At 39.9% G+C, this 25,816-nt stretch overlaps 1 protein-coding gene across 2 annotated transcripts in view; it reads right to left on the reverse strand.

The window, feature by feature from the left end:
* Nucleotides 1–4,117: 4,117 nt before the first annotated feature.
* LOC126267004 (uncharacterized) overlaps nucleotides 4,118–25,816 on the reverse strand; it is a 105,947-nt gene continuing 84,248 nt past the window's right edge. The window contains exons 5-6 of one of the 2 annotated variants that reach the window (XM_049971766.1): nucleotides 20,186–20,387; nucleotides 4,118–4,145 (exon numbers count right to left, since the gene is read on the reverse strand). In XM_049971766.1, the coding sequence (XP_049827723.1) occupies nucleotides 4,138–4,145; nucleotides 20,186–20,387 (210 nt within the window). In that variant the 3' untranslated portion in view covers nucleotides 4,118–4,137. Of the gene's footprint in view, nucleotides 4,146–20,018; nucleotides 20,388–25,816 lie in introns of those variants that run through there. The other variant, XM_049971765.1, reaches the window with a different exon arrangement.

A 25,816-nucleotide genomic window follows, 5' to 3' on the forward strand; every position in this document is an offset into this window, starting at 1 on the left:
AATGAGATGCATGTGGCTCTTGTTTTAAAGTTTTGTGTGGTACAAGGACTACTACTCAAAATATTGTGTGTAAAATTTTAATGTGTCGCAAAGTGGCTTGGTCATACATTATTTCTAAGTAGTTACCAAGCCACAATAATCTAGATGCTTTTCACTGTATCTGTACTGGTATTTTACCCTTCATTTTATCTAGTTTTTCTGATGTGTTTTATCTGCTTATTATGCTTGGTTTTTTTTTATTAATCTCAAAGTGGCAGTGGTGTATTTTAAAATCTTACTTGTTGCCACAGCTTGGTTTCAAAATTTCTTGTTAGTAATATTTTTTCACTATCCTCGCCCTATTATTTCGTGCAAGGGCACTAATGACCTCAACATTTCTTGCCTTAAAATCGTCATCATCATTGCCATTGTTATGGACACTGAAGCAGTCAAGTAAGAAGAAACTTGTTTCTTTTGAAATTTTTGCTGTGGGACAAACTGATGCTACAATCTCGATAATTCACATACTTGTGTAGAAGATATCACTAAACTAGCCAAGTGCAAAATCAGTGCATTTTGCACATTTATTTATACACATAAGGCGACTCAAGTTTTTCCTTTGCGTACATGTGAGAGCACGTGTGGCAAGTAAATAAACATTTGCTCGCTGTTCTTCACTGTGTTTGTTAAAACTTGGGCATATATAATAATGTAGTGTGTACTTCTGAAAGTTAACAAGTGCTGAAAAAAAAGCTTACTATAAGTCAGTTGTAAACAACATCTTTGCCTTCTGCAGTAGTATATCAGACAATGATTCCCAGAAATTTCAATGCATATCTCCTTGCGAGAAGTATATTTTTGAGAATCTTAAAAGTGTTGTGCACAATGTATTTCATAGTAAATCAACATTTGTGAGATACAGACATGGAGTATTCCAATTTTAGCAGCACTATTTGATTAATGAAGATGTTTCCCCTTGATTACAGTTTAGATATTTATGTAATTAACACAATATTTCTACCTTCACACTCTATGTGATGAGTTTGATCCAAGAAACTTGTCAAATATTTAAAATTATGATGTAAATGCAGCTCAAAATTAAATGATATGGTTTAATATTGTGTTATGTGCATATGATGACTGTCATAGCATGTCCCATTTAGTTTCCCTATCAAGAGCAGTGTATAATTTTTGCAGTTGTCAACAATTTACACTATTTTCAAATTTATTGCTCGAATTTGTTAATGAGCACAACAAAGAAAAAATGTGGGTCTGAGGCACAAAATTGCCAATAGTTTTGTTTCTTGTTAAAACAAAAGCTTTTGTTTAAAACAGACACGTAATTTTCATAATGTAATAAATCAGAAAAAACATTCAGCAAGCTTAGTTTAAAGTTATTTGTTTACTGTTCAGAAAACATTGCACCAGCCACAATGCAGCTTCAGTGTGAATGCTGTTCTCTGACACAAGTTGAGTTGTGGCCAGTATCCTCTTCCTACAACATAACTGCACACATGTATTAACAGGGTTATTTATTTACTTAGACAGATAGCTGCTACTTAACCTGAGTCCAGGTGTTGTGGTACAAGCTCTTCTAATAATAGTCCACATTAGCCTCTCTGCAGGTGAAGTACAAGTCCAGCTAAGTTATGAACGACAGACGCCAACTAGGATCAGAGTTAGTGCACCAGTGACTGAGCTATTAACTGAGAGACTGAGACTAAGCCCTCTGGTACACAGTAGCAGCAATCAAAATACTTGTACTCGAGAGGGCATTGGTAGTGTATTGCTTGTGAGTCTGTCTTTGGCCTCTCTCCTGATAGGCACGCTTGATCCAGCGTCTACTATCAATCTTCTTGCTACATCTTTGCCAACCAGTGAGCTGGCGACAGCTTACGTCAGCCCCCGGCTCTGAGATGAGCTGGGAGAAGTGGCTGTGGAGAACAGCATACGTCCAACCATACCCCGCCATCCGGCTTGTGAGGTAAGAGGAACATCCTCTGGAAAATTGCTGACAGGGCTCACGTCCAGATCTGAGGGCATGTCCTGGGGTGATGATGACGACAGTGGTGGCAGGTCCAGGTCCATTGGGCCAGAAGGCTGCGACGAGGATACATCTTCCATCCGCTTCTCCTGGTATGCCCTGGTGGCACCATTGGGCAGCTGTGTGGTCCCATGAGGCCATGAATCTGGCGGAAGAAAAGCAGCAGAATCATGGGGCAATTGAAACGCACAAATGTGGTTCTAGTGGCTGTGCTGCAAACCATTGGGACCTGCAATCAAATATGTAAAAGAGCCAATGAGTTCCTTGATCACGCCTCTTTCCCAGCACCCATGGTTTCCGTAAACCCTGAAAGGAACAAGATCACGCGATGCAAAGTGACACTTGCAGACCATTGGTGGTGCCAGATTCTGCGATGGGTGTAGCAAGTGTGGCAGCATCCGATGGTGGTGGTCGTGCAGAAGTTCCACAGGTGATGGTCCATCTCAAGAGTGGGAGCGATGGGAGGCGAGTAAGAGTTGCAGCACTTGTTCCTGTGTGTGGGTGGTGTGAAGATTGGCTATCTGTGGTTTAAAAGTGCGTACAAAGCATTCTACGTCTCCGTTAGAGGGGAGGTAGAACAGAGCACTTGTTAGACAACGAATGCCATACTGTTCTCAAAACTGTTCAAAATCATGTGAAATGAACTGTAATCTGTTATCCAACAGAAGTACTTCTGTTAAAGATTCTATGCAAAATATGGATGATAACGCTTGAATGGTGCTATGTGATGGGGTAGAGTTCATAGGCATCGCTAGTGGAAACTTGCTAAAAAGAGTGTACCACTATGAGCCAAAAAGTGTTCCAAAATGGGCCTGCAAAGCCTATGTGCACTTGTTGCCATAGCAATTGAGTCTTAAGGTACTATTTCACTGCAACTGCCGGCATTAAGAACATATGTCGTCGTAACTGCTCGGCAGTCAGCAGTCGGGACGTCATTGCGACTGCCGCATCTCGGCCGCAGCAGAAGCAGTCAAGCAGTTGGACTGCGACTGCCATTTGTGTGATGACCGCAAAAATCAACGACGCGCTATGACAAAAATCAACGACGCGCTATGTCGAAGAAAGGTTTTCACGATGACGACGACGAACAGTTAGTGAAGTATGTGAGCAGATACTCTATACCATATGATCATAGGCATACAGATTTCAGAAATGTGATGGCAAAGGATAAGGTGTGGAAGAAGATAGGAGAAGCAATGAAAAAAGATGGTAAGTCTTTTGCATATACACATTCATTTATTTATGTTTTTTTCCTACTGTGACAAACTGTACGATATGGAGACTACAACAATGCTTTCATTCTTTCTGTCACCAAACAACAATAGTCGTTACGAGTAGTAACAATAATTTATTTCCTTTATTTGAGCCTTAGTTCTTTTCCAGGTTGTAATCATTGATTTGTAGGTTCACAGAAGTAATTCTTAAATGTATCTTGTACTTGAAACCCTTCAGCTTGGTAACATCCCCCTGTTCAGTACAGGGTAATACTGTTTTGTGGTAAATTCATGTCATGGTCAAGTTCATAGAAAGGTCATCCTCTTTTTTTTCTAAATAGGCGTCCCTAAGGAGATAGTGTAGACAGCAACAAGCTGTAACGAGTTTATCACATGTGTTAGGGTGCAGATTCAGATTTGTGTAGAACACTCGAAATACCTGACACAAAAGTCTAAAAGCGTTTTCATGAACTCGGCGCGCTCGTGACAATTTATAGTTGAAGGTTGCTTTTGATTTAGTTTGCTGGGCAGACGACCGAGTGTATGGCTTGAGAACATGCTTTTGCAAGTGGAATGCCACAACGAATTTACAGTTCACATCAACGAATGCCAAAAGTACTATGGAGAAGTATCCTCTGTAATTCCAGAAAAGGGAACCAGTTTTTCCAGAACACCGTATCCTTATATGTTTCCCATCAATCGCAGCACAACAGTTAGGGAAACCCCAAAGAGTGTAGAATTCTTTCACACCTTCCCTGAAAGATTCTCAAGACGGAGGAGGCAGGAAGATAGGTGCCAAGTGTTGGCACATAGCTTCTACTGCTTCACAAACTATGATGCTCACATAGCTTGGTGATATCTGGAAACCATATCCAAGGGACACAAAACTCCCCCCTGTAGCTAGAAACCTGTAACACAAACCATAATTATTATTAATACATGAAACATAAATAATATGTCTTGTCCTAATTACACAGCTAAACAAATATCGTTCTGTTTTAGGTAACCAATGTAAGAAGAGATGGAAAGACATTAGAGATAACTACTGGAAAACAGTTCAAAAAGAACAACTGCAAACAGGTTCTGCAGCACCAAGTTCAACAACAAAATGGGCGCTGTTCAACAGACTAGGCTTTTTGAGAGATGTAGAAAGGGAGCGGTCGTCTTTTTGTAGTGTTCCGCTAAAGGAGTCAACAAGTGTTGAAGGACTGCTATCTGATGAAGACAGACAAATTGCCAATGAAACAGGGCCTGACACTACACAAGCCATTGCTTCCTTGTCCTCCAGTGATGCACCTGCTGCCAACTCTTCCATCAGATCGAGGAAAACACACTAGGACTCAATCAACCAAAGGGGCCAACAACGATTGGAATTGCTGCAGCGCTTGGCTAATAATCGGGACCCGGAAGATGATGTGGGGCTGTTCATGAGAAGCATCACAGTGTCCATTAGGAAACTACCACATCACTTCATTAATAAAGAGAAAATGACATTTTAAGCTATGTTACTGGACTTGACAGTTCTTCAGAATCATCTCTTGTGCCACTACCTGTCAGTATCAGTCCTTCTGGCTCGTCTTCCCTTTCATCCCCATTCGAACGAACTTCATCGGTTGGAGACGATATATACACTTTCACCCCATTAATAAATGTCGAACCACAAGCAGGTGATACTACTTTTGAAAATAATTACTAATCATAATGTAAAGATAATGAAAAAATAAACAACAACCTATGCAGGCTCTGAGTCATTTCCAAATAAACCTATTATTTTAATAGAAATTTATGTTATTTCATAGAGATACAGAATTATCCATTTTAAACCATTGTTGATGAATCCGTATGTTTTTATTCAGCTACTTACCATAAAGTCACTGCCATTTTTTTGTCGGCTTCTATTGGAGTTTGCACTGCACTGGTAGCTGTTCCTGCTATATCTTCTTTCACAGACTTAAAACAAAATTGAACTGAGATGCTTTAAGTCCAAAGAAATTTCTGAACCTCTCTTCATCGTTTCGCAAGTAACCGGTTAGCATAAATTCCTTTACTTTTCCATGTTTGGAAAACACTGTGGAGACAAGACCTTGTAAGCTTTGCAATAATTTCCTCTTCTTCTTCCTCGTCCACCAAAAAACCTAGAATGGTATTAGCATCCATGTTGCGACTCGCGTGCGTGTTCCTTTCACAGAGGTAACTAACTGAGTGGCGGGCTGCTGCAGTCAGCAGTCTCAATGAAATACACAGGCAGTGATGGTCAGCAGTTACGGCTGGCAGTTACTGTCTGCTGCTAAGGCGGGCAGTCGCAGCGAAATAGTACCTTTAGGCCAAGCTGATAATGTCTGCAGAGGAGCGGACTAGTTCTCTGCACATGCACTACACTGTGATGTCATCTGTTCAATGTTGACGTCCATGCCCTGCTAAGTACGGTGCCGTCACGCTAACTGTTTAGTGTGAACAATTTTCCAATGTCCTTGGAGGAACTGCAACTCATCCTTTTGCAACACTTTGGGAGTAAGCACATACAATTGTTCACTGTCAGTTTGAATGAGAATCACACCCTGTTGAACTGAAAGATTATGCTGATGTGCAAAATATCAGCGCACAACTGAGTTCTGAACACTGTCCAATGAACAAGGCCAAGACAAGAATGTAATGCAGCAAAACCTTGAGGTCTGGCTCTGCTTTCGTGGCCTGAGCACTTTTGCTGCAGTGCAAGGGAAAAGATTCCAGCAATTCAGAGTCCCGTGCATCAAGTGGGCAACAAGATGCAGCAAGTGCATCAAAATCAGAGTCTGGATCAATCAGAAGGCGAGGTAGAGTGTCTGCATTGTCATGCTTTGCCATAGATCTCTACACAATTTCATACTGAAACTGCAAAAGCAACAAAGCCCAATGTTGTAATTTTTGAGCAGGGTGTGTAGGAACCAGCTTTGACAGATGAAACAAGGATGCAAAGGCTCTCGATGTGTCACTAAATAGAACTTGCAACCATACAAATAGTGATGGAATTTTGTCATACCATAACCAATAGAGTGAGTTTCTTTTTCAACTTGAGAATAACAGCACTGAGTTTGAGTTAACAACTTTGAGGCAAAAGCAATTTGACTGTCTTGTGCACCAATTCTGTGCAAAAGCACAGTGTTGATTCCATAGGAATAAGCATCGTCTTGCAAAACTACTGGTTTGGCAGGGTCAAAATGCACTGAATATCTACCACTAAGCAAAGCATTTTTGAGTTTCTGAAATGTGTCTTGACACACTTTAGTCTACACGAAAGGCACATTTTTGTGACGCAAACAATGCATTGTAGCAAAAATATGAGCAACATGCGATATGAACCGAATGTAGTAAGTCATCTTGCCTAGTACTGACTGCAGTTCAGGCTCATTGTGAGGATATTGCAGATATCTTAACAGAGACTGTTAAGTCAGCTTAAGTAAAAATATCTGTTAGATTTCTGTTTTGACAGCACTTGGTCACAACAGCCAAGATCAGTTATTTTTGTATGATCAATTTATTAATAGTACATAACAGTGTTTCATTCTGACAGTATGTTAATTCTGTAAATAGCTGTTCCAGTTTACTGCATTGTATTAACCTACTTTGACAATCTTCTGGCAAATGATCATGATCTTCCACACCCTCGAGAATCATCTCATTTTTCGGGTCTATGGAACGGAAAAAAAAACAAAAAAAAAAAAAAAAAACTGGCGTTCTATGGATTGGAGTGTGGAATGTCAGATCCCTTAATCGGGCTGGTAGGTTAGAAAATTTAAAAAGGGGAATGGATAGGTTAAAGTTAGATATAGTGGGAATTAGTGAAGTTCAGTGGCAGTAGGAAAAAGACTTCTGGTCAGGTGACTACAAGGTTATAAACACAAAATAAAATAGGGGTAATGCAGGAGTAGGTTTAATAATGAATAGGAAAATAGCAATGCAGGTAAGCTACTACAGGGTGTTTCAAAAATGACCGGTATATTTGAAACGGCAATACAAACTAAACGAGCAGCGATAGAAATACACCGTTTGTTGCAATATGCTTGGGACAACAGTACATTTTCAGGCAGACAAACTTTCGAAATTACAGTAGTTACAATTGTCAACAACAGATGGTGCTGCGGTCTGGGAAACTCTATAGTACGATATTTTCCACATATCTACCATGCGTAGCAATAATATGGCGTAGTCTCTGAATGAAATTACCCGAAACCTTTGACAACGTGTCTGGCGGAATGGCTTCACATGCAGATGAGATGTACTGCTTCAGCTGTTCAATTGTTTCTTGATTCTGGCGGTACACCTGGTCTTTCAAGTGTCCCCACAGAAAGAAGTCACAGGGGTTCATGTCTGGCGAATAGGGAGGCCAATCCACGCCGCCTCCTGTATGTTTCGGATAGCCCAAAGCAATCACACGATCATCGAAATATTCATTCAGGAAATTAATGACGTCGGCCGTGCGATGTGGCCGGGCACCATCTTGCATAAACCACGAGGTGTTCGCAGTGTCGTCTAAGGCAGTTTGTACCGCCACAAATTCACGAAGAATGTCCAGATAGGGTGATGCAGTAATCATTTCGGATCTGAAAAATGGGCCAATGATTCCTTTGGAAGAAATGGCGGCCCAGACTAGTACTTTTTGAGGATGCAGGGACGATGGGACTGCAACATGGGGTTTTTTGGTTCCCCATATGCACCAGTTCTGTTTATTGATGAAGCCGTCCAGGTACTGTAAAAATAATAAAAATTAGCGAATGTCTCTCGTGCAGCAATGGTAGCGGCGCTGAGGGGTTGCCGCGTTTGAATTTTGTATGGATAGAGGTGTAAACTCTGGCGCATGAGACGATATGTGGACGTTGGCATCATTTAGACCGCAGCTGCAACATGGCAAACGGAAACCCGAGGCCGCTGTTGGATCACCTGCTGCACTAGCTGCGCGTTGCCGTGATTGCCGTATGCGGTCGCCCTACCTTTCCAGCACGTTCATCCGTCACATTCCCAGTCCGTTGAAATTTTTCAAACAGATCCTTTATTGTATCCCTTTTTGGTCCTTTGGTTACATTAAACCTCCGTTGAAAACTTCGTCTTATTGAAACAACACTGTGTTCTAGGCGGTGGAATTCCAACACCAGAAAAATCCTCTGTTCTAAGGAATAAACCATGTTGTCCACAGCACACTTGCACATTGTGAACAGCACACGCTTACAGCAGAAAGACGACGTACAGAATTACGCACCCACAGACTGCGTTGTCTTCTATATCTTTCACATCACTTGCAGCACCATCTGTTGTTGAAAATTGTAACTACTGTAATTTCGAAAGTTTGTCCGCCTGAAAATGTACTGTTGTCCCAAGTATATTGCAACAAACGGTGTATTTCTATCGCTGCTCATTTAGTTTTTATTGCCTTTTCAAACATACCGGTCATTTTTGAAACACCCTGTACAAACAGCATAGTGAATACAATATTGTGGCCAAGATAGATACGAAGCCCACACCTACCACAGTAGTGCAATTTTATATGCCAACTAGCTCTGCAGATGACAAAGAGATTGATCAGATGTTGTTAGTTGTTGTGGTCTTCAGTCCTGAGACTGGTTTGATGCAGCTCTCCTTGCTCCCCTATCCTGTGCAAGTTTCATCATCTCCCAGTACCTTCTGCAACCTACATCCTTCTGAATCTGCTTAGTGTATTCATCCCTTGGTCTCCCTCTACGATTTTTACCCTCCAATGCTAAATTTGTGATCCCTTGATGCCTCAGAACAAGTCCTACCAACCGGTTCCTTCTTCTCGTCAAGTTGTACCACAAACTCCTCTTCTCCCCAATTCTGTTCAATACCTCTTCATTAGGTATGTGATCTACCCATCTAATCTTCAGCATTCTTCTGTAGCACCACATTTCAAAAGCTTCTATTCTCTTCTTGTCCAAACTATTTACCGTCCATGTTTCACTTCCATACATGGCTACACTCCATACAAATACTTTCAGAAATGACTTCCTGACACTTAAATCTATACTCGATGTTAACAAATTTCTCTTCTTCAGAAAAGCTTTCCTTGCCATTGCCAGTCTACATTTTATATCCTCTCTACTTTGACCATCATCAGTTATTTTGCTCCCCAAATAATAAAACTCCTTTACTACTTTAAGTGTCTCATTTCCTAATCTAATTCCCTCAGCATCATCCAACTTAATTTTACTACATTCCATTATCCTCTTTTTGCTTTTGTTGATATTCATCTTATATCCTCCTTTCAAGACACTGTCCATTCCGTCAACTGCTCTTCCAAGTCCTTTGCTGTCTCTGACAGAATTACAATGTCATCGGCGAACCTCAAAGTTTTTCTTTTCCATGGATTTTAATACCTACTACAAATTTTTCTTTTGTTTCCTGTACTGCTTGCTCAATATACAGATTGAATAACATTGGGGAGAGGCTACAACCCTGTCTCACTCCCTTCCCAGCCACTGCTTCCCTTTCATTCCCCTCGACTCTTATAATTCCATCATTCTTTCTGTACAAATTGTAAATAGCCTTTCACTCCCTGTATTTTACCCCTGCCACCTTTAGAATTTGAAAGAGAGTATTCCAGTCAACATTGTCAAAAGCTTTCTCTAAATCTACAAATGCTAGAAACGTAGGTTTGTCTTTCCTTAATCTTTCTTCTAAGATAAGTCGTAAGGTCAGTATTGCCTCACAACATGTATGATAAGATAAAAGAAATTATTCAGATAGTGAAGGGAGATGAAAATTTAATTGTCATGGGTGAGTGGGACTCGATAGTAGGAAAAAGAAGGAAGGAAACGTGGAATGGGATGAAGGAATGAAAGAGGAAGCCCTGGTAGAATTTTGTACAGAGCTTAACTTAATCATAGCTAACACTTGGTTCAAGAATCATAAAAGGAGATTATATACATGAAAGAAGCCTGGAGATACTGGAAGGTCTCAGATAGATTATAATGGTAAGACGGAGATTCAGGAACCAGGTTTTAAATTGTTAGACATTTCCAGGGGCAGATGTGGACTCTGACCACAATCTATTGGTTATGAACTGTAGATTCAAACTGAAGAAACTGCAAAAAGGTGGGAATTTGAGGAGATGGGACTTGGATAAACTGAAAGGAACAAGGTTGTAGAGAGCTTCAGGGAGAGCATTAAGGAACGATTGACAAGCATGGGAGAAAGAAATACAGTAAAGGAAGAATGGGTAGCTTTGAGAGATGAAATAGTGAAGGTAGCAGAGGATCAATTAAGTAAAAAGACGAGAGCTAATAGAAATCCTTTGGTAACAGAAGAGATATTGAATTTAATTGATGAAAAGAAAAAAAATATAAAAATGCAGTTAAATGAAGCAGGCAAAAAGGAATACAAATGTCTGAAAAATGAGATCGACAGGAAGGGCAAAATGGCTAAGCAGGGATGGCTAGTGGACAAATGTAAGGATGTAGAGGTGCATATTTCTAGGGGTAAGATAGATACTGGCTACAGGAAAATTGGAGAGATCCCCAAGAAAAGAGAACCACTTGCATGAATATCAAGACCTCAGATGGAAACCCAGTTCTAAGCAAAGAAGGGAAAGCAGGAAGTGGGAAGGAGTATATAGAGGGTCTATACAAGGGCGATGTTCTTGAGAACAATATTATAGAAATGGAAGAGAATGTAGATGAAGATGAAATAGGAGATATAATACTGCGGTAAGAGTTTGACAGAGCACTGAAAGTCCTAAGTCGAAACAAGGCCCTGGTAGTAGACAACTTCCATTACAACTGCTGACAGCCTTGGGAGAGCCAGGCCTAACTAAACTCTACCATCTAGTGAGCAGAATGTATGGGACAGGCGAAATACCCTCCTCAGACTTCAAAAAGAATATAGTAATTCCAATCCCAAAGAAAGCAGGTGTCAACAGGTGTGAAAATTACCAAACTACCAGTTTAATAAGCCACAGCTGGAAAATACTAACACGAATTCCTCACAAACGAATGGAAAAACTAGTGGAATCCGACCTCACGGAATATCAGTTTGGATTCCATAGAAATGTTGGAACACATGAGGCAGTACTGAGCCTATGAGTTATGTTAGAAGATAGATTAGGAAAAGGCAAATGTACATTTCTAGTATTTGTAGACTTAGAGAAAGCTTTTGAAAATGTTGACTGGAATACTCTCTTTCAAATTCTGAAGGAGGCAGGGGTAAAATACAGGGAGCAGAAGGCTATTTACAATTTGTACAGAAAGCAGATGGCAGTTATAAGAGTCGAGGGGCATGAAAGGGAGGCAGTGGTTAAGAAGGGAGTGAGACAGCTTTGTGGCCTCTCCCAGACGTTATTCAATCTGTATATTGAGTAAACAGTATAGGAAACAAAAGAAAAATTCAGAGTAGGAATTAAAATCCCTGGAGAAGAATTCAAACTTAGAGGTTCGCCGATGACATTGTAATTCTGTCAGAGACAGCAAAGTACCTGGTGGAGCAGCTGAACGGAATGGACAGTCTTTTGAAAGTAGGTTATAAGATGAAAATCAACACAAGCAAAACAACGATAATGGAATGCAGTCTAATTAAATCGGGTGATGCTGCGGGAATTAGATCAGGAAATGAGAGGCTTAAAGTACTAAATGAGTTTTGCTATTTGGGGAGCAAAATAACTGATGATGGTGGAAGTAGAGGGTATATAAAATGTAGACTAGCAATGGCAAGGGAAGTATTTCTGAAGAAGAGAAATTTGTTAACATCGAGTATAGATTTAAGTGTCAGGAAGTCATTTCTGAAAGTATTTGTATGGAGTGTAGCCATGTATGGAAGTGAAACATGGATGATAAATAGTTTGGACAAGAAGAGAATAGAAGCTTCCTAAATGTGGTGCTACAGAAGAATGCTGCAGATTAGATGGGTAGATCACATAATTAATGAGGTATTGAATAGGATTGGGAAGAAGAGGAGTTTGTGGCACAACTTGACTAGAAGAACGGATCGGTTTGGAAGGGCATATTCTGAGGCATCAAGGGATCACCAGTTTAGTATTGGAGTGAAGTGTGGAGGGTAAAAATCGTAGAGGGAGACCAAGAGATGAATACACTAAACAGATTCAGAAGGATGTAGGTTGTAGTAGGTAATAGGGGGTGCGCAGGATAGAGTAGCATGGAGAACTGCATCAAACCAGTCTCTGGACTGAAGACCACAACAACAACATGGAATGTAAACTGAATCTAATCTAATCTAGCCTGATTTATGTCCACGTGTGATTTATTATAATTTAACAAGAACTTCATCACAACTGTCTTGAGATTTGTTCACAATTAGCAGTAGGAAGCCTGGGATTCTATAACAACAATATGAAAAGGGCAGAACTCACCACATATTATCAAGCTATCAGACTAAGCTCTTCATCAGATGTAGACAAAATAGAGGTCACCCACTTTCACACATCTTTTGGAGGACAGTTCATGACTGTGTTGCAGGTCCATTTAGGATCTTGGTTTTCTTGATGGTAGGAGGGAGTTTCTGAGAGTGCGATAAATGCAATATATCTTCAAGACAGGATTTGGAGGCTATGAGGGGAAGTGTGGAAAGTTTGATGAAGGCTCTTGTACTATTGGTGGTTGTAGTAGTCCAAGGGGGAAGTTCAATGTGAATGGGAATAGATTGGACGATCTTTTGAGGATACATTGTGCATGCTGCTCTAGTTCACCTGTATCTACACATTCAAACATAACTCACAAGCCACTACATGGTGCATGGCCAAGGATACATGTCACTACTAGTCATTGTCTTTCCTGTTCTACTTGCTAACAGAGGAAGGAAAGAAGACTATCTATAAGCCTCTGCATGAGCCTTGATCTCTTTTGTCTTATCATCACGGTCCTTAAGCAATATGTATGTTGGCAGCAGTGGGATCTTCTTCAGTTGTCCCCAGATTCCAGTTCTCTAAATTTATGGAATGATGGCTTGCAAGATTAATGTCATCCTCCCACTAGGAATTTCCATTTGAATTCACGAAGCATCTCCTTAATACATGCATGCTGATTGAAGCAACCGATAGTAAATCTAGAAGCACACCTCTGAACGCTTTGATATCTTCCTTTCATCTGACCTGGTGGGGATCCCAAACACTCAAGCAGAAATCATGACTGGGTCTCAGCAGTGTTCTATACACCATGTGCTTTATAGATGACCTAGACGTTCCCAAAATTCTCTCAATAAACAGGAGTCAAGCATTTGCCTTCCCTACGACCAATCTGACATGCTCATTCAATTTCACACTGCTTTACAACATTATGCATAGATATTTAATCACTGTATGTCAAGCATCGGCCTACTAATGCTGTATTCAAATGTTACAGGATTGTTTTTCCTACTAATCTGCATTATCTTACATTTTTCTACATTTTGAGCCATTCATCACACACACCAGAAATTCTGTGTAAGTCATCTTGTATCCTCCTACATTCACTCAATAATGAGATGCTCATGTACACCATAGTGTCATCAGTAAATAGTGTAAGATACTGCTCACCCTGTCCTTCAGGTGATTTACATACATGGCGAACTAGTGAACCCGGCAATGCTTTGAAATTGCTAAATAAGTATGGGAATTGGATATACCTCCTTATGAACTGGATATACATTCTATCTCCTGCTCCCCCCTCCCCCTCTATGTCCATCTTCTCACCTGCCCCCCCCCCCCCCCCCCCAAAAAAATCCCTCTCCACCTCTTCCTCCCTCCCCTGACTGTCCATTTCCTCCTTCCCACTCTTTATATCTATTCTGTCCCATCATCTCTGTCCATTTCTTCCCCCACCCCCACCCTTGCAGTCCTCAAGCACTATTTATTGCTATAACTAACAAAATCTTGTTTAGGAAATGAAGTCACATAAAATAAATGGGTAAATCAGATGGGTCATTGATGCAGGAGAGACTACTCCTGCTGCTAGATCTGTGAGAATAGTAGCTTCAGTAACAGTATTTTGCACAGTTTTAATCTGCAAAAGGGTAGGATTAAAAAGTTTCAGATGACTCAGATTTCACAGCAGTATTCTAATTGTAAGCCCGTAACCCATAATTACAGCTTTCCTGTTTTCTGTTAAAATCAAATGCGAGGAAGGAAAAAACAGCACATAGTAGTGTATACAATTTTTGTTTAAAATTATGTTTTTTTTATTTTTTTTTATTTATCCACGAAATCATGTTTATGACAAGGGATACAAGTTACAGCAATGAATCGTTGAAGCATAATACTTTTTCTTACATTGACTATATGAAAGAATACATAAAATAAATATCTACATTACAGTCATTCAAGATTGATATATTAGACTAAATTAAAGCTACACATGACACAAATTGGTCTCCATAAATTCAGCAACAGAATAAAAACAATGCTGGAGTAATATAATGTTAAATTTCATCCTGAAAGAGTTTTTATTATTCTTGACTGAGCAAGGTAATTTATTATAAAGTATGCTGCCTATGTGACTCACACCATCATGGCATTTACTAAGTCTCTGATTATCTAGATGAATGTTGCTTATACCGCAGGACTAAAGATAATGAATGTCGTTATTTGTTTTGAAGAGATGAAGATTCTTACTGACAAATGAAACAGTCTCTATGATGTATATACATGGTACAGGTAATGTTCCGTGTTCTTTAAAGATTGGTTTGGTAGGTGTGTGCAGTGGCAATCTTAACATGACCTTGACAATTTGCTTTTGCATAACGAATATTTTCCTATTTATTGCCCCCCAGAATGGAATGCCATGCGAGAGGACTGCGTTCACTAGTGCAAAGTATACAGTTTTAATGGTGGTCACATCACAGCTTTGGCTAAGAAATCTGAAGGCATAGCACAGGCTACTCAATTTACACAGTAGTTTCTCTCTGTGGATATTCCACTGCAGTGTGTTATCTATCCAAAGGCCTAAGAATTTAGTCTCACTGACTTGTTCAATAACTTTCTTGGCCATAATTAGTGGTTCCATGTGTGTTGTATGGTTGTTTGATGGGCAGAAGACCATATGAGTCGTTTTTTCCATATTAAGTAGGAGTTTGTTCTTATAGAGCCAGTATAGGAGCCTTTCACTGCTGTCAACTAGGTCAGCTCTCACCTGGTGTGGAGAAATGTTGCAAGAGAGGAGGTTTTTATCACCAGCGAATAACACAGGTACTGTTGAGGGTATGTGTTCTGGGAGGCCATTAATGAAGATAAGGAAGAGGAGGGGACCTAAGGTTGAACCCTGTGGGACTCCTGATGTGACTGGTATTATATCTGAATGGGCTGTTCTTTCGTCATTTGTTGCTATTTCTACCAGCTGCCCTCTGTTTGATAGATATGACTGGAACCAGTCATTACAGACTGCTCTTATACCATATGCATCCAGTTTGTGGAGTAGTAGTGTGTGGTTGACTAGATCAAATGCTTTTGTCAGATCAATAAGAAGTCCAGAAGCATATTGTTTTTCATAAAATGCTTCTATTATCTCATCAGTAAACGAAAAGTGAGCCTCATTGATTGATTTATTTTTACCAAAACCAAACTGCTGTGCTGTTAGTAGGGAGTTGTTTACAAAAAAGGACATTATATGGGTATATACAATTTTTTCAATAATTTTGGACACAGTTGGGAGAAGGGGTATGGGTCAGCAGTTGTTGACTTCATGTTTGTCCCCTTTCTTGTGTAACAGGAGGTTTGGAGAGCTTGAGGGAAAATGCCAGTATTCATTGAACAGTAGATTATGTTGCAGAGTGGTTGTATTATTTCATTGGCAACCTGTTTTATTACAGAGGCAGGTTAACCATCAAGACCAGATGAGAGGGAACTTTTCATATTTCTAATAGTTAGCAGAACCTCTTTCTAAGTTGCAGGCATTAGAAAATTTGATTTGTCAGATCTTACACATTTTGGAGGATAGGATTTTGTTGGTGAAGAGCGACCAAATGACAGGCTGTTAGCTATCCTGAAAAGTGTTTGTTAAATGTATCACTGATATGTTTGATGTTCATTATTTTTTGGTCATTGTGCTGAAGATATTTCGGTGTTTTTTGTTTGATGTCAGTTTGTAAAGTTTTTCTGACAATATCCCACATTGCTTTACATTTGTTATTAGACTCATTTATGTATGCTTTATTTGCTAGTCGTTTTGCTTCAGATATTACTTTACCAAGTATCTTCTTGTAATATTTGAAATAGTTGTGGAAATTTGTATCATCTGTTTTAATGCTCTGCTCATAGAGTGATCTCTTAGTCTTACATGATATTCTTATACCCTTCGTGATCCACCTGTTATCAATTTTTCTGGCTGAATGTTGTACTTTGATATGTTTTAATGAAAAGGCCATATTGATATGTAAGAAGAAAGAATGTACATGGAAGAAACAATTTGTCTAATAGTTTAAACGCCCTGCTACTATACTTAAAACTGACTGCAGGAAAGAAAACACCACATTTTTGCAGCATAGTATAGCACAGAATTTGCTTTGTTACGTTTGGTTTTAACAAAAATCTGTCCATTGTCTCACTGTCTCGAAAAATGAGATTTCATATGTTATCAACTGAGTTTAGCTAGGTGCATCTACTGATGAAGTGGTTTGTTGATTTTTCACCAGATTGTACACTAACATAAGCATTTTTTACATCATCAAGACTTATTAACGTGATTTATAGATTTTTCTAAATCTTTAGTTTGTTCTCATGTAAAGTTTATTTCTTATGGCTTAGGCTAGACTTGTTCTGAGCTCTTCATATGTTAAATAAGTACCATATGTCTGGCCAAATATTTATTAGAGTGTCACATAAAAATGTAAAGTAAACTGGTGAAGCCTTTTCTGGGACTTTTGGTTACAACATTAAGTGATGACTTGCCTTTATATAGTAGTACAGATATCAGCAATACTGTCACACTTTCCTGGGGCACTATTGATACCCTTGTCTCTGATGAACACTCGCTGTCAACAACAGCATACTGGGTTCTATTATTGAAAAAGTCTTTGAGCCACTCCCATATCTGGGAACCTAACCTGTATGCTCGGACTTTCGTCATCAGTCTTCAGTCAGGCACTATGTCAAATGCTTTCCAGAGAGCCTAGAATATGGAATCTGCCAGTTTCCCTCATCCATGGTTTGTAGGATATCATGTGAGGAAGTGACAAATTGAGTTCATGGAGGACAAGTGTTTCTACTTGGGAGATGGGATGCATGAATTTGAGATTACAGAGGGAGCAGATGTAGTGCAAGGAGGTTTGAGACTGATTTATGTGTTTTTGCAGGATTAGATTGGTTAGGACTATGGAGTAATGGAATTTGAACAGATACAGGCCTTTATCAGACAGCTGAATAATATGTAGCAGTCTTTGTCATTTGGGCTAACTGCCACTCAACACATCCATCATGTGATGAGTAGCAAACTATCCTTTTGAAACTTCCTGGCAGATTAAAACTGTGTGCTGGACCAAGTGTCAAACTTGTGACCTTTGCCTTTCGTGGGTAAGTGCTCTACTAACTGCCAGGAAGTTTCATATAAGTGTACAATCCACTACAGAGTGAAAATTCATTCTGGGTACAGTCCCCCAGGCTGTGGCTAAGCCATATCTCCACATTATCCTTTCTTCCAGGAATGATACTCTTGCAAGTTTCACAGGACAGCTTCTGGAGGGTAGGAGATGAGGTATGGGTGGAAATAAAGCTGTGAGTAGGGATTATGAGCCGTACTTGGATAGCTTGCCAATGAAAGGCAAAAGTCCCAAGTTCAAGTCTCGAACTGGCACATAGTTTTAATCTGTCATGAAGTTTCATATCAGCACACTCTCTGGTTCAGAGTGAAAATCTGTTCTGGAAATCTATCCTTTTATTCATAATTAGATATTCTCCAATCAGAGCAGTCTTCTCTTTGCCGTTTTGGAAAGCTATCTGTTTTGTATAGCCCCAGCTAGTAAATAATGTATCATCAACACAGTTCACTAACTTCAAGTTTTGTGACCATATTATGACATTAATATATGGGTAGTAACAAAGAGATACGGCCAAACTTTCAGGAAACATTCCTCACACACAGAGGAAGAAGATATGCTACATGGACATTGACCCAGGAACAATTTATTTCCATGTTAGAGATCAGTTTCTACAAATCTTCAACACAGTGATAATCTGCTTTGAAACAAAGTCTCATCCATGAACAGCACATATTCATTAAAGTGAGGGTTGATACACTGTTGAATGAACCATTCACATAAATGTACCTGTGCATGAAACTCAGCTACTAATAGCACCTGTACGCCCCGTACAAAGTATACAGATACAGCAGGTTCTCATGTAGCACTCTCCAGAGAGTCATGTGGTCAACACTGCTTGTTGCAGTAATTGTCTTATGCCGGCACAAGAGTTGTCATCACCTGCATGGAGAAGCTCCTCTTCCAGTTGAGACATCCTCATCCTTCTAGGACTCCCCCAGCCATGAGTAGTAGGCTTAAACTTGCCATGCTTCCTAAGATTATGATTAATTGTTTCCAACATCCTCCTGTCAGGGCACTGTTGTTTTGGAAATCTCTCCTGATAAAAACATTGAGCGGTAGGTCCATTACTGTCAGCTAGGTCCATTACCATCAGCTAACCCACATAGCAAATGGGCATCTGCCAACTATGCATTTGGATACCCCTGTATTGCACTGCACAGGAAACTAAGTCTGTAATGAATACATATGTCAACACAACATACTGTACATACTAATCTAACCAAGAGGACATTTTGAACATTACATGCAGAGAAACATTTCCTGAAATGCTGGTACATTCTGCTTCTGTGTCTCACGTGACAATGTGATCATGCAGAGAAGTAGAAAATTAACTCTAACATGGAAATAAAGCATTTCTGGGCTCATATCTGTATAACATATTTTATTCCTCTGTGTGTGAGGAATGTTTCCTGGAAGTTTGGGCAAACCTTTGCCACACCCTGTGCAGGGTGTATCACAGTTAATAACATAAATGCATACAACCGAAAGTACATGACACTGGAAGCAAAATAGTCTCAGTATACACGGGCTCTAAAGCACAGACCTTGAGAGCTATGAGCTCTTGTTCAGTTGAGATGTGTTCCACAGTAGCAAAGATGAAGTGTTCCTAGCTCTTAAGGTATGCATTTTAGAGACCATGTTTACTGAGACTTTTTTGCTTCTACTATCATCTACTTTCCACTGCAAGCATTTATGCCATTAATTTACGATACATCCTGTATACAAGAAACAAAAATGGCGCAATATGATGTCCCTTTGAGATCCCATAGTTAAGTCTTGTATGTTGAATCTACTGTTACAATCTTCCTTTCATTCTTATAGCATAGTTTAGCGAAATGTCTTCTAAGAGATAAGAATTTAAGAAATTTAGCACCAATCCTCTTACATCATAAGTGAAATGTCTTCTATCTAAGAGATGAGAATTTAAGAAATTTAGCACGAATCCTCTTACATCATAAGTTTCTGATTTGCATAAAAGTACTGAATGACTCGCAGAATCAAAGGTCTTGGCATGTCCAAATCAATGCAGAAATGAAGAGGCTTGCACAGGATAGACTAGCATAAAACCATTCTGAACTGAAGACAATAATAACATATATATGCAGAAATTTGGGTAAATCATATAAAGCACTGAAAAACTAGTTTCATTAAGTAGCAGTATCTTGATATATTGTAAGTAGATGTTGGTAAATGAAAAAGCTTCCTTCAATCATAGTTATCAATTAAAATTGCTGTTTTTTAAGAGTTTTAAGTTACATTATTTTATCAAAAGTCTCATAATTAAGTCTTGATAGCACTGTTTTATTTCAGTAAAATAATATTAAATGTACATCTTCTTAGTTAATAAATTTTGTTTGGTTACCATAGAACCTGCTTGGCATACGTAATTTAGGCACAGGGCTAAAAAAAAAAAAAAAGAAAGAGTATCAAGCTATAACATTCAAACCTGCAGATTGTGCTTCACTGAGGCTGATTTTCAAAACTCTTTCTACTCTCTTAATAGCAGCCTTTATTTCTGTGAGCAGTTTTTCATAATATTCTGGCTCAAATTTGTCCTGGTTTTCCTCAGAAGCTACAATTTTATCTGTTTCTTCAATATCTTCTTGTGCACACATTTTTTCATACAGGTCTTTGATTGCTTGTTTCACCTGCATTATAGATATAATGGTGTTACTGCTAATATTAATACCTTATTTTCATCATGTGTTACACCTGTGAGCATATATATAACCCTTGTAAGGAAGTCATGTGATAAAACTTTCAGTACGTTGGAAGTAGCATAGAAATCCATGTGTATTTGTGAATACATCTAGAGAAATAATTATAGCAAAAATATTTAATTAACAGAAGATGTGTCATAACTGATTTTGTACACAGTATCTGCATTGCAGTTAAGAAAATGCAGGAGATACCTCAGAAGGTTTTGCTGAGGGGAATCAAGTAGTGATAGTTCAGTGGCTTGTGAATAAATTCACAAACATCAAATGTCAATATAAGTTTGTCTTAGAAACAAAGATTCCAAGACTTACCAAGCGGGAAAGCGCCGGCAGACAGGCACATGAACAAAACACACAAACACACACACAGAATTGCTAGCTTTCGCAACCGATGGTTGCTTCTTCAGGATGGAGAGGGAAAGACGAAAGGATGTGGGTTTTAAGGGAGAGGGTAAGGAGTCATTCCAATCCCGGGAGCGGAAAGACTTCCCTTAGGGGAAAAAAAGGACAGATGTACACTCACACACACACACACACACACACACACACACACACACATATCCATCCGCACATACACAGACACAAGCAGACATATTTAAAGGCCAAAGGAACCTTTAAATATGTCTGCTTGTGTCTGTGTATGTGCGGATGGATATGTGTGTGTGTGTGTGTGTGTGTGTGTGTGTGTGTGTGCGAGTGTACACCTGTCCTTTTTTTCCCTAAGGGAAGTCTTTCCGCTTCCGGGATTGGAATGACTCCTTACCCTCTCCCTTAAAACCCACATCCTTTCATTTTTCCCTCTCCTTCCTTCCTTCCTGACGAAGCAACTGCCAGTTGCGAAAGCTCGTAATTCTGTGTGTGTGTTTGTGTGTTTTGTTCATGTGCCTGTCTGCCGGCACTTTCCCGCTTGGTAAGTCTTAGAATCTTTGTTTTTAATATAAATTACCAAAAGAGATTTATAAAATTGCAAAAATACACTTATTTAAAAAGGCAGCTAAAAAGTAACTGTTATGCTATAAATTTTATACATTGAAGGATTACTTAGCTAAAACAGAGTAAGGGTTTGATAAAAAATGTTATACAAATAAATAATAATAATAATAATAATAATAATAATGATTATGAAATATCCAACATTCCTCATAACACCTTCACTTTACTTTTTCCCTTCTTTTTTTCCTTTCTAGCAATAGTGACTGATAGTGAGATATGAGTGAACAATATGGCACTACATTATTTAATAAGTTATTTGTAAAAAAAGTACTATACACCAGGAGTAAATCTAATGATTGTTTTAACTAGGAGTCTGTAAATATATGTGTATACGAATTAGCTTATTTTAAATTGATCTAAATTTGTTAATATTTTGACATGTCTTATATCCTTGTAAAAAGAGATCTACAGATGAATAAAGCTACTACTACTACTACTACTACTACTAACTAGAATGTGTAAGGACACTACGAAAACTAACCATTACAAAATATACTGTAAGATACTAAAGAATGTAATACAAAATTCAAAAGCATTGTACTATGATCAAGAAATTGATAACTCTCATAACAAAATTAACACTATCTGAAACATTGTTAGAAGGAACACAGGGAAAACCATAAGAACTACTGAAGAACTCAAAATTAAACATGAAGGTAATCTAGTATACGATCCTGATAACATAGCCTATATTTTCAACAACCACTTCTTGTCAGTTTCAGAACAAATAGAATGCAAGAGCTCTGTTAATGAAGTTTTGAGTTGTATGCAAAAGACTATAGCCAAAAATACAGGTAAAATTCACATTAGACCTGTCACGAAATCTGAAATTAAAAGAATATTCATCTCACATAAGAATTCTTATTCCACTGAGGTAGATAATATCTCTAATAATTTACTAAAACAGTGCTGTGCCTACGTTAGTGATGTACTTAGCCAATTTTTTAATGCATCCTTACTACAAGGAACTGTGCCTGACAGACTCAAATATACAGTTGTAAATCCCCATTTCTATAAAGGTGACAAAACTGAAGTCACAAATTACAGGCCAATTTCCTTTCTAATGGCCTTCTCTAAGATACTGGAAAAGTTTATGTATTTGAGAACTTTGGAACATCTAAATAAATATAGCATTCTCAGTAAAAGGAACGGTCAACTGAACAAGCAATTTATGCTTTCACAAATAAAATTCTGGAATCAATTAATGACAAAATAGTAAAAACTGGATTATTTTGTGACTTGTCAAAAGTGTTTGACACTGTGAACCACCAAATCCTATTACAGAAAGCAGACCTATTAGGAATACATGGCTTAACAAATAAGTGGTTAGAATCATACCTCAAAGATAGGAAGCAGAACGTAGCAGTAGGTAGTACCGATGAGATCCATAGTGGTCAGGTTTCATCTGAATGGAGAACCATTAAATGCGGAGTGCCCCAAGGACCCATTCGTGGTCCTCTACTATTCCTCATATTTATAAATGACTTACCTCAATGTACAATGTTGCAGTGCTTTTTTACCGTTTTTACAGATGACTCCAACATTGTGATTGATGGTCATACATGTGAAGATCTTCAAGGATCTGTTAAGAACATTCTTACTGATTTAGTGAAATGGTTTAGCTTCAATGGACTCTCGCTGAATTTTAATAAAACTAATTAAATTCAGTTCACTGCAACTGCTAAAATGAAGGATGAATTAACTGTGAAAAGTGGAACAGAGTCAATAGAAAGAGTTGAATCAACAAAGTTTTTAGGCGTTTTAATTGACTCCAGAGTAAACTGGTCTCATCATATAATAAATCTTCAGAAGAGACTGACCTCATCGATTTTCGCCCTCAGTGTTTTCTCCAAGAGCAGAAACATACATGCAATGAAAGTAGCAACTGTGGATATTTACATTCTCTTATAACGTGTGATATTATATTTTGGGGGAACCAAACACTAGCAAAGAAAATACTCCTGGCCCAGAAACATGTTATAAGAATAATGAGCGTCGTAGACTCCAGATGTAATTGTAGAAACCTTTCCTGGAAACTAAAAATTCTTACTGTCATGTTCCAGTACGTATTTTCTCTTATGGGGTTCATCAGCAAAAACACTGAATTTCATAAAAGAAATAGTGAATACCATGGATATGATACTAGGAGAAAGCATTTGATGTAAAAACCTGACCATGGTGCAAAAGGGTGTGCAATTCTCTGGTGCAAAAGTTTTTAATGCTCTCCCTTCAGATATTAAAAACAAATTTGGCAACTGCAGTAGCCACCAGAAAGATCACAGGAGGTGCACATTGGCACGGCGCGTCACGGACGGTAGTTGCGGTAAGCGGTCCTGTCCACCAGAGGGCATGTGAGAATTCGGCCGCGGCCTCTGCCAGCGGAACAACAACAACAACAACAACAACAACTCAGGCAGCACGGGCCGTGCCCGGTCAGTTCACATCGGGCATGCCTATGAGACAGTTCCCGGTCTACTGTGAAGTGCGACGGAAAATGTGAACCGGGTTACTACACAATAGGCGACGAGTAGGGTCGTTCTTTCGCGTGTTGCGTTGTTGTTCCGGTTTCGCAGCTTATCCGCGGCATGCAGGATTTAGTGCGGGTTTTGGTTGAGCAGCAGATGGAGCTCATGGCAACCATGAAACAAGTGCTTCCGGCGTTGCTCTCCACGCAGTTCCCTCCTCCCTTTCCCCCGTATGACGAGACGGCGGAGGATTGGGAGGCGTATGAACATTGCCTTCGGCAGCGTTTCCAGGCATTTCATGTTGCCGATGCGGAGGTCTGTCATGCTCTTTTCTTGTCTTGGGTATCTCCCTCGCTGTATCAAGTTTATCGCCATTGCAGGAACCCTCGTCCTTGTCTTTTGACACATTGTGTTCATTACTGTCTTCACATTATCGCCGCAGCAGACGTGTTGTGGTGGCTAGGGTCGAGTTCTATCAATGCAAGAAACAGCCCCATCAGTCTTACCGGGCGTGGGCCACTGCCCTGCACGGTCTTAGTCGCAAGTGTCAGTTTGTCACAGAGCAGTCGCGAGAGTCCTATGCCCGCGTTATGGTGCGCGATGTTATTTTTCGTTCGGCCCCTGATAGGAAGGTCCGGCAACGGGCCCTGGAGTTAGAAGACCCTTCCCTTGAGGAAGTCTCTCATGCCGCTGGTCAACAGTTGGAAGCGTGGTGCGACGTCGGGGCTGTTGAGGGCGGCGTGGCCGCGTCCACTGCGTCTGGGGTGGACAACGTGCGAGCGGTACAATCCAGCCGTTACGGCTGTTCCCGCATGGCACGTAAACAGAGTTCCGGCTGCTGGCCCCTGTTACCGTCCTGTGTGTCGTGCTATATACATCATGATCGGTCGGAGTGCCCCCAGCGTTGGGCCGTTTGTCGCAAATGTAATAAAAAAGGACACATTGCTAAAGTTTGCCGCTAGGGCTCAAAAGAATTGAAGGAAGCAGTTACAGAGGATATGGATATTGACATTCAGGAAGTTTCATCAGGCCAGGCTCCTGATGCATCGGCACACAAACTCTTTATTGAGGTGTTGGTTCAGCCGCGCGCGGATTACAACTGCAAGTAGATACGGGCGCGGCAGTTTCCTTGTTGAATGCACAAACTTACTCCGACCTCGGGTCGCCCCCGTTCGCGCCAGTTTACCGGCATCTACGTGGTTATGGTGAACAGTTAATTCCCCTACTGGGCCAATTCACAACCGACGTGACTCACAAATCCGTCACTCAGCCTATTACTTTTATTGTTGTCAGTGATGCAAGCTCCGCTAACCTTTTTGGCTTGGATACCTTTCAAGCTTTTGGTTTTTCTATCGCAGACACCATACAGTTGGTCTCCGAAGACGTTCCCTATCAATCATTAGAATCTTTGATCTCTGACTTTCCGGATATCTTTAAGGAGGGCCTGAGGTGTGTTTCAGACTTTGAAGCTCACTTAACATTGAAGGCTTTGGCTCGCCCAAGTTTTCTACGCGCAAGGCAGATCCACTTGGCTCTCCGCCCTCAGGTAAAAGACCCACTGACAGCCCTAGGGGTCGTTCTTCCCATTTCTTCTAGTGAGTGGGCCTCGCCCCTCGTTATTGTCAGGAAACCCTCGGGAAAATTACGTCTTTGTAGCGATTACAAGACCACCATTAATTCCCAATTGGTAGTGGACACCTATCCTTTGCCTCGTGCTGATGAAGTGTTCTCCGCCGTGGCGGGAGGCCAATATTTTTGAAAATCGATCTTTCGGAGGCTTGTCATCAGATACCTCTTGATGAGGGCTCCAAACAGCTGGCAGTTGTCAATACACCATTTGGCCTTTACCAAAGCGGTTGGCTTTCGGAATATCCAGTGCCCCGGCGATATTCCAGCGTTATT

Source organism: Schistocerca gregaria, chromosome 4, assembly GCF_023897955.1.
Source record: "Schistocerca gregaria isolate iqSchGreg1 chromosome 4, iqSchGreg1.2, whole genome shotgun sequence".
NCBI classification, from domain to species: domain Eukaryota; kingdom Metazoa; phylum Arthropoda; class Insecta; order Orthoptera; family Acrididae; genus Schistocerca; species Schistocerca gregaria.